Consider the following 8,651-nt stretch of genomic DNA (forward strand, 5'->3'; position numbering starts at 1 on the left):
TGTGATGTGTCAAACTAGGATGTTTTCATCATTCTGAATCCATTCCAAGCATTAGTTTAGCACAAAAAACACTCCTTGGGCTAAAAACTGCTATAGACACTTGCCCTAATGTGCCCAAAATGTGCTCAAGGAGTGTTTTTCGTGCAAAACTAATGCTTGGAATGGATTTAGAATGATGAAGTTGACATGTAACATGCTACTTAAAGCATGAAATTTAGAACATTTTGCCTTATAATGGTTCATGTATGGTACCCCGACTTTCAGCCGCTCTCAAAAATTCCCCTAGGGTGGTTGAATATAAACCAATGAGGGATATGTTAGTAGACACCTTTACAAACACATTGGTGGAGAAAGTTCTTCGTAATTTGTATTCATATTGTATTAATATCCCCTGACTATAATGAGGCAAGTTGACAAAGAACACTGTCATTATGTCATTCTTATTTACCATAATATGGTAAATAAGAATTGGCTTAGAGTTTCTTCACAGTCACACAAAGAGTGCTCCACACTTTCTCCACACACAGGGAACTGTCAGGTTTCTCCAGAGATTTCAACCAGCATGTAACAAGCCACCTTAAGCCTACCATAACCTGCAAGGGGCCGCTCACAGGTGTCTCCTGTGTCTTCTGTGTGTCGCAAGCTCACAATTCATTGGGAGTCACATGGTTTGACGAGACAAGCTTGCTCCCTGGCTGTCTTCCGCCATGATATTAAAAAAGGTGAGTGAGTGAGTCAGTGAGTGAGTGAGTGACAGAAATAGTGCACCGAAGTCTGACGTCAATATCGCTATAGGGCGCTAAGTCCACGGGTTCACGTACTTTTGTATATGTATTATAATCCCCTTAGGGGGATTTTAGATCGCTTTATATAAGAACTGTGTTTGGAAAAGAAACAAATGATCCTGGCCGTTTCACTCATATGGATATGAATCTACTGTCTGAGAGAAAACGCTAATGTTACTGCTGCCGAATTGACTGTCGTGAACGATATACAGAGACACCTCCCCGACAACATCGCAGAGACATTTTGTTTATTTTAACACCGTGGAACCAGGGAATGAGTGAGTGACGTCACGACTTCGGCGCTCGGTAGTTAACAGACTTGAGAACCGAGGAGGATTATAGAAAATCTGTACAAATCCTGATAAACAAGGTAGTCCAGCATATACAGTACAGTACCGCTGCAGTGGCCATCACCTCAGTTTACTGTTATACTGGACAGTGAGACACGCAGGCACACACGCACGCACACACGCACGCACGCACGCACGGACACACAGACACAGACACACACACACACGTAAACGGACACAGAGTTGCCAGCCATGAAGGTACAGTAGGGCAGAAGGAAGACGGAATGTATGATTCCAGATCACTCATGACAAACGAGCTCTCAGAAAGCTCCCTCAACCCACTGAGACCAAACCTCAGTGTATAGTGGCAGATATGCGAGGCATATCAATCCTGCGTGCGTGCGTTTGTGCGTGCGCGTGACAGACTGAGACAGCAGAGCTGACACGAGGGCAACTCTGTGCTGTCATGAGACTGTTAAGAGATTTATGTCTGTCAGCTTGAACACCGTTTCCTCCAGCCTTTTATGCTCCTATACTCACACGCGGTGCACACACACACACACACACACACACACACACACACACGCACGCACACAGATGTGTGCACGCACACATTGCGCCACACCACAGACATGCACTGTAGCTAGTCCCACACACACACACACACACACACAAACAACACACCTGCACTCATAATATGCAAATTACAGTCCAAAACTCTACCGTTGAAGCAGCTGGTGCCATCAGACTGTCGAGTCATTATGTTTCACCGACTCTGAGCTGCTGCATTAACATTATACACTAATGATATATCTGGAGGTTTTGGGGTCTCTATTCCACATGCATTATAGAAGTCACAATTTTTACAGCTGGATGTTCTAACTAAACTTTATGATTGGCTTCAGCTTAACCCATTCTGAACGGGCACCCATTTTGGTGTCAGCATCATGTTATGCTTTAGCTATTGAAAAATAGCAGATCTACAAGCTCATATCGCGCCACCGAGTGGCGCGATACGAGCTTGTAGGTCTGCTATTTTTTTAAAATCAAAGACACTTTTAGAATCTGATCTCAGGTCAGAATGGGTTAATAATTAAACTGTCAGGATGTAATAGACATTTTTAGAATCTGATCTCAGGTCAGAATGGGTTAACGGTGATGCTATAGCATCACGGTTTACACTCACTGTAGTGGAGGAGCTTATAAGGAGAGATAAGGGGGATTTCACGATGATTCGTCTAAAAGTGCCACATTTTTCACAGATGTAGCCCCTTGGGGCCAAAACCATATGCCCACCATTAACATCCTATATAAGGCAAACCTTTCTAAATAGTAGCATGTGACATGTCAAACTCATCATCGTCATTTGTCGACCGCGGTCGAGATCATGGATTTCACAACGCCACGCCAGACTTTCCCAGTCCTTCATTGCCATCCCCAGTTCCTGCTTTACTGATGCCTGTGTCCTTATGGCGATGACATCATGTGTCCCTAGCGATGACATCATGTGTCCCTAGTGATGACATCAGATGGAACGACAGTTTTCTACCTCTGGTCCTGCTTTGAGGCAGGACTCCAGAGAAGAAGGGAAGATATAACCTCATTGTCAGCTCTGTAGCAGTGGCCGGAAAACTGTGTTCTTCTGGATCGGACTAGTGAAATCCATTTGTTTTCCATTATAAACATAAGGTTTATAATGTTATAATTTAGCTATTGAAAAATAGCAGATCTACAAGCTCATAGCGCTACGAGCTTGTAAGTCTGCTATTTTTTGAAAAAATCTTGAAAATATTTATTTCAGAAAACTGGAGGATTTAGAAGAGTTCTTTTACATTTCGAGGTCAGGCCTAAATGGGTTAATATTACATACTGTACCAGCTCAGTGGTCTTGTGGTTAGAGTGTCCGCCCTGAGACTGGGAGGTCGGGGTTCGATCCCCGGCCGGGTGATACCAAAGACTGGGACCCAAAATGGGACCCAGTGCCTCCCTGCTTGACACTCAGCATCAAGGGTTGGATTGGGGGTAAGTCCCTGCGACATACTAGCGTCATGTCCAGGGGGTGTACTTGTACATCAAGCTGCCTCACGGCTCACTCTACAGAAACAGGAGATAGGCTCCTGCCCAATGGGCCTCATGGCTCGGCAAGGCTACGTACTGTACCTGTAGGCCTAAATGGGTTAATATTACCTGTGCGAGCAGCAGCCGGAGGCCATGAACACTTTGGTTTCCCAGCTCCATGTTGGGTCCTTTTCCCTCCGCGGCCTCCAGCACCTGATCTATGTGAGGATCCCACTGCAGCACCCTGCTGCCATGCTGCAACAGCTGCCACGCACACGCACACACACACACACACACACACACACACACACACACACACGATCGGGTGTAAATATTTATTTATAATATTTATCGATATAAACCAAGGGAAAGTGAGAGAGACACACAGAGAGAGAAAGAGAGAGAGAGAGAGAGAGAGAGAGAGAGAGAGAGAGAGAGAGAGAGAGAGAGAGAGAACAGGATAGAACAGATTAAGTGAGACAGAAGGATAAAGTGAAAGGAAGAACAGTCGTAGCGTACAGGGAGGAGGACAGCACTTCAATGGATGATGTCTTCATCACGGCTGTATGTACTCTCTACTGTACTCTCTACTGCTACTGTACTCTCTACTGTACTATCTACTGTACTCTCTACTGCTATAGCAGTAATGTACTATCTACTGTACTCTCTACTGCTACTGTACTCTCTACTGTACTATCTAATGTACTCTCTACTGCTATAGCAGTAATGTACTATCTACTGTACTCTCTACTGCTACTGTACTCTCTACTGTACTATCTAATGTACTCTCTACTGCTATAGCAGTAATGTACTCTCTACTGTACTCTCTACTGTACTCTCTACCGCTATAGCAGTAATGTACTCTCTACTGTACTCTCTACTGTACTCTCTACTGCTATAGCAGTAATGTACTCTCTACTGTACTCTCTACTGCTATAGCAGTAATGTACTCTCTACTGTGAGCTGGATGCGCTGCTCTGGCTTTGAGCTTTTACTGTCTCTAATGTTTCACCATGCATTCTATTGATCTGTAGATCACTTCATGTTTTGTATGTAGTGGTCATGTAGTGTAATGTGCTGAATGTAAATGGTAAATGGTGCATTTCGTTAGCCTCATAGGATAAATGCCTAAGTCATTTTTTGGCGAAATTGAGATTTCTGCATACAGGTGATCTCCTGGGGCTGCTGCATCGTTCTGGATCATCGCCTATGTCCTCAGCCAATCACAAAGCTCACAATCTTCAAAAATGATGATCTGCCTAAGTCACTTGTGTGATTTGAGCATTTTTACGTTGCCGCCTAACTCACTTTGTGTGACTTGGGCATTTTTACATTGCATACACAGCAAACAACAGTTACTCTAATAGACCCCCAGGTGTTTAGTATGGAGTTAACATTACTCTAACAGACCCCCAGGTGTTTAGTATGGAGTTAACATTACTCTAATAGACCCCCAGGTGTTTAGTATGGAGTTAACATTACTCTAATAGACCCCCAGGTGTTCTGTATGGAGTTAACATTACTCTAATAGACCCCAGGTGTTTAGTATGGAGTTAACATCACTCTAATAGACCCCCAGGTGTTTAGTATGTAGTTAACATTACTCTAACAGACCCCCAGGTGTTTAGTATGGAGTTAACATTACTCTAACAGACCCCCAGGTGTTTAGTATGGAGTTAACATCACTCTAATAGACCCCCAGGTGTTTAGTATGGAGTTAACATTACTCTAATAGACCCCCAGGTGTTTAGTATGGAGTTAACATTACTCTAATAGACCCCCAGGTGTTTAGTATGGAGTTAACATCACTCTAATAGACCCCCAGGTGTTTAGTATGGAGTTAACATCACTCTAATAGACCCCCAGGTGTTTAGTATGGAGTTAACATCACTCTAATAGACCCCCAGGTGTTCTGTATGGAGTTAACATTACTCTAACAGACCCCCAGGTGTTTAGTATGGAGTTAACATTACTCTAACAGACCCCCAGGTGTTTAGTATGGAGTTAACATTACTCTAATAGACCCCCAGGTGTTTAGTATGGAGTTAACATTACTCTAATAGACCCCCAGGTGTTCTGTATGGAGTTAACATTACTCTAATAGACCCCAGGTGTTTAGTATGGAGTTAACATCACTCTAATAGACCCCCAGGTGTTTAGTATGTAGTTAACATTACTCTAACAGACCCCCAGGTGTTTAGTATGGAGTTAACATTACTCTAACAGACCCCCAGGTGTTTAGTATGGAGTTAACATCACTCTAATAGACCCCCAGGTGTTTAGTATGGAGTTAACATTACTCTAATAGACCCCCAGGTGTTTAGTATGGAGTTAACATTACTCTAATAGACCCCCAGGTGTTTAGTATGGAGTTAACATCACTCTAATAGACCCCCAGGTGTTTAGTATGGAGTTAACATCACTCTAATAGACCCCCAGGTGTTTAGTATGGAGTTAACATCACTCTAATAGACCCCCAGGTGTTCTGTATGGAGTTAACATTACTCTAACAGACCCCCAGGTGTTTAGTATGGAGTTAACATTACTCTAACAGACCCCCAGGTGTTTAGTATGGAGTTAACATTACTCTAATAGACCCCCAGGTGTTCTGTATGGAGTTAACATTACTCTAACAGACCCCCAGGTGTTTAGTATGGAGTTAACATCACTCTAATAGACCCCCAGGTGTTTAGTATGGAGTTAACATCACTCTAATAGACCCCCAGGTGTTCTGTATGGAGTTAACATTACTCTAACAGACCCCCAGGTGTTTAGTATGGAGTTAACATTACTCTAACAGACCCCCAGGTGTTTAGTATGGAGTTAACATCACTCTAATAGACCCCCAGGTGTTCTGTATGGAGTTAACATTACTCTAACAGACCCCAAGGTGTTTAGTATGGAGTTAACATTACTCTAATAGACCCCCAGGTGTTTAGTATGGAGTTAACATCACTCTAATAGACCCCCAGGTGTTCTGTATGGAGTTAACATTACTCTAACAGACCCCCAGGTGTTTAGTATGGAGTTAACATTACTCTAATAGACCCCCAGGTGTTTAGTATGGAGTTAACATCACTCTAATAGACCCCCAGGTGTTCTGTATGGAGTTAACATTACTCTAATAGACCCCCAGGTGTTCTGTATGGAGTTAACATTACTCTAACAGACCCCCAGGTGTTTAGTATGGAGTTAACATCACTCTAATATACCCCCAGGTGTTCTGTATGGAGTTAACATTACTCTAACAGACCCCCAGGTGTTTAGTATGGAGTTAACATCACTCTAATAGACCCCCAGGTGTTCTGTATGGAGTTAACATTACTCTAACAGACCCCCAGGTGTTTAGTATGGAGTTAACATCACTCTAATAGACCCCCAGGTGTTCTGTATGGAGTTAACATTACTCTAACAGACCCCCAGGTGTTTAGTATGGAGTTAACATTACTCTAATAGACCCCCAGGTGTTTAGTATGGAGTTAACATCACTCTAATAGACCCCCAGGTGTTTAGTATGGAGTTAACATCACTCTAATAGACCCCCAGGTGTTTAGTATGGAGTTAACATCACTCTAATAGACCCCCAGGTGTTTAGTATGGAGTTAACATCACTCTAATAGACCCCCAGGTGTTTAGTATGGAGTTAACATTACTCTAATAGACCCCCAGGTGTTTAGTATGGAGTTAACATTACTCTAATAGACCCCCAGGTGTTTAGTATGGTAACATCACTCTAATAGACCCCCAGGTGTTTAGTATGGAGTTAACATCACTCTAATAGACCCCCAGGTGTTTAGTATGGAGTTAACATCACTCTAATAGACCCCCAGGTGTTTAGTATGGAGTTAACATTACTCTAATAGACCCCCAGGTGTTTAGTATGGAGTTAACATCACTCTAATAGACCCCCAGGTGTTTAGTAGACATGTATTAAAAAATGCCTAAGTCACAGATTATTTTCTTGAAAATGGCCTAAGTCACTTTTTTTTGTTATGGAATGACTCTCATGTTTATCTTTTTGTAAAAAACATTTTGTTAACCCCTCAGGAAACCATTGTAAAAATCTGCATTAAAAACTCTTACATACTTGCGAGAAAATGTGTTTTTCCTTATTATCCGAAAATCATAAAAAATGACTTATGCATTTATCCTATGAGGCTAACGATTTATATAGCGCCTTTATCCAAGGCGCTTTACAGAGATTGTGCATTACATTCACCCATTCATACACCGATGGCAGCGGAAACCATGCAAGGCACCAACTAGCACATCGGGAGCAATTAGGGGTTCAGTGTCTTGCTCAAGGACACTTCGACAGTAACTCTGGGGGAGCCCGGGTTTGAACTGGCAACCTTACGGTTACCATCCAGCCACTCTACCCCTGAGCCACCGCCGCTCAGTATGTACAATACATAAACACATTTTGTATACATATTACACAGACAGATACACACAGACACGCGCACGCGCGCGCACACACACACACACACACACACACACACACACACACACACACACACACACACACGGCCGCCCGCACAAAGATTTCAAAGTATGTTGTTGTTGTTGAAGCATGCTTCCCATATGTTCTAGAGTGTTGATCAGATACAAGACAAGTTGAGAGAGAGAGAGAGAGAGAGAGAGAGAGAGAGAGAGAGAGAGCAACATGAATATATAATTATCATGCACATCCAGGTGGGGGAGGTGCTGGTAGGCAAGGTATATAAAGAGAACTTCCCCAGGGAGAGGAAGGGACCCACACTCCAGAGACTCAGGACAACATTACTTAAGCTTCATTTTTGAGTCATGGTGCAACCACATGTGGTCATGTATGTATCCATGTGGTCATGTATGTACCCATGTGGTCATGAGCACCAGTATATGACTATAGGGTACCAGTAGGGGGCGCCAGAAACAGAGAGAGGGATAGTGCTGCAATGTTGCCTGCTAATGAGAGAGAGAGAGAGAGAGAGAGAGGTGGGGGGGGGGAGCTGCACCACTCAGTTCACACAGGTGTGATGTTTTATTGCACGGCGCATTTTGCCGTTTGGCTTCATCAGGTGCTTGCATATATATATATATATATATATATATATATATATATATATATATATATTATGCTTCAATATATATACCGGTACATTAACATTGAAGCAAAAAATAAAACTAGTGACTACTGACTAGTTACTTTTATAATGCAGTAACTAGTAAAGTAATACCTTGCGGTATTACTCACGCAGCTTCCCTGCGCAACCTGCTATTCACGCCTTTTATTCCATTGTCTTTCCCTGTGTAATAAATACGCTAAACCCGCTATTTGTTTGATATGTTTAATTTGCCGTTTTGTTAAATGACTTGAATGAAAAAACGTCTTTTGTCGCAGACAACGTGACGGTGACGGGGGCCGACGCGTTATGAGGACGTAACCGCACTGCAGGGCTGCAAGGGCTTCTGGGAAAATGAGTTCAATGCAAAAGAACGGTGGTTTTACGCTTGGATCTATATCCGCCTCTTCTGT

At 43.0% G+C, this 8,651-nt stretch overlaps 2 protein-coding genes across 2 annotated transcripts in view; one reads left to right on the top strand and one right to left on the bottom strand.

Moving 5' to 3' along the window:
* The window catches only part of LOC310869848 (histone H1-like), a gene marked incomplete at both ends in the record, with an annotated part of 720,118 nt that overhangs the window by 211,758 nt on the left and 499,709 nt on the right, over positions 1 to 8,651 (top strand). The window lies entirely within an intron of this gene.
* The window catches only part of mei1 (meiotic double-stranded break formation protein 1), a gene marked incomplete at both ends in the record, with an annotated part of 156,419 nt that continues 156,313 nt past the window's right edge, over positions 8,546 to 8,651 (bottom strand). The window contains one exon of the mRNA XM_083780392.1: positions 8,546 to 8,584. Within this exon, the coding sequence (XP_083636518.1) occupies positions 8,546 to 8,584 (39 nt within the window). The remainder of the gene's footprint in view (positions 8,585 to 8,651) is intronic.

The sequence above is a fragment of the Protomyctophum parallelum genome (assembly GCF_964188405.1).
Source record: "Protomyctophum parallelum genome assembly, chromosome: 13".
Lineage (NCBI taxonomy): Eukaryota > Metazoa > Chordata > Actinopteri > Myctophiformes > Myctophidae > Protomyctophum > Protomyctophum parallelum.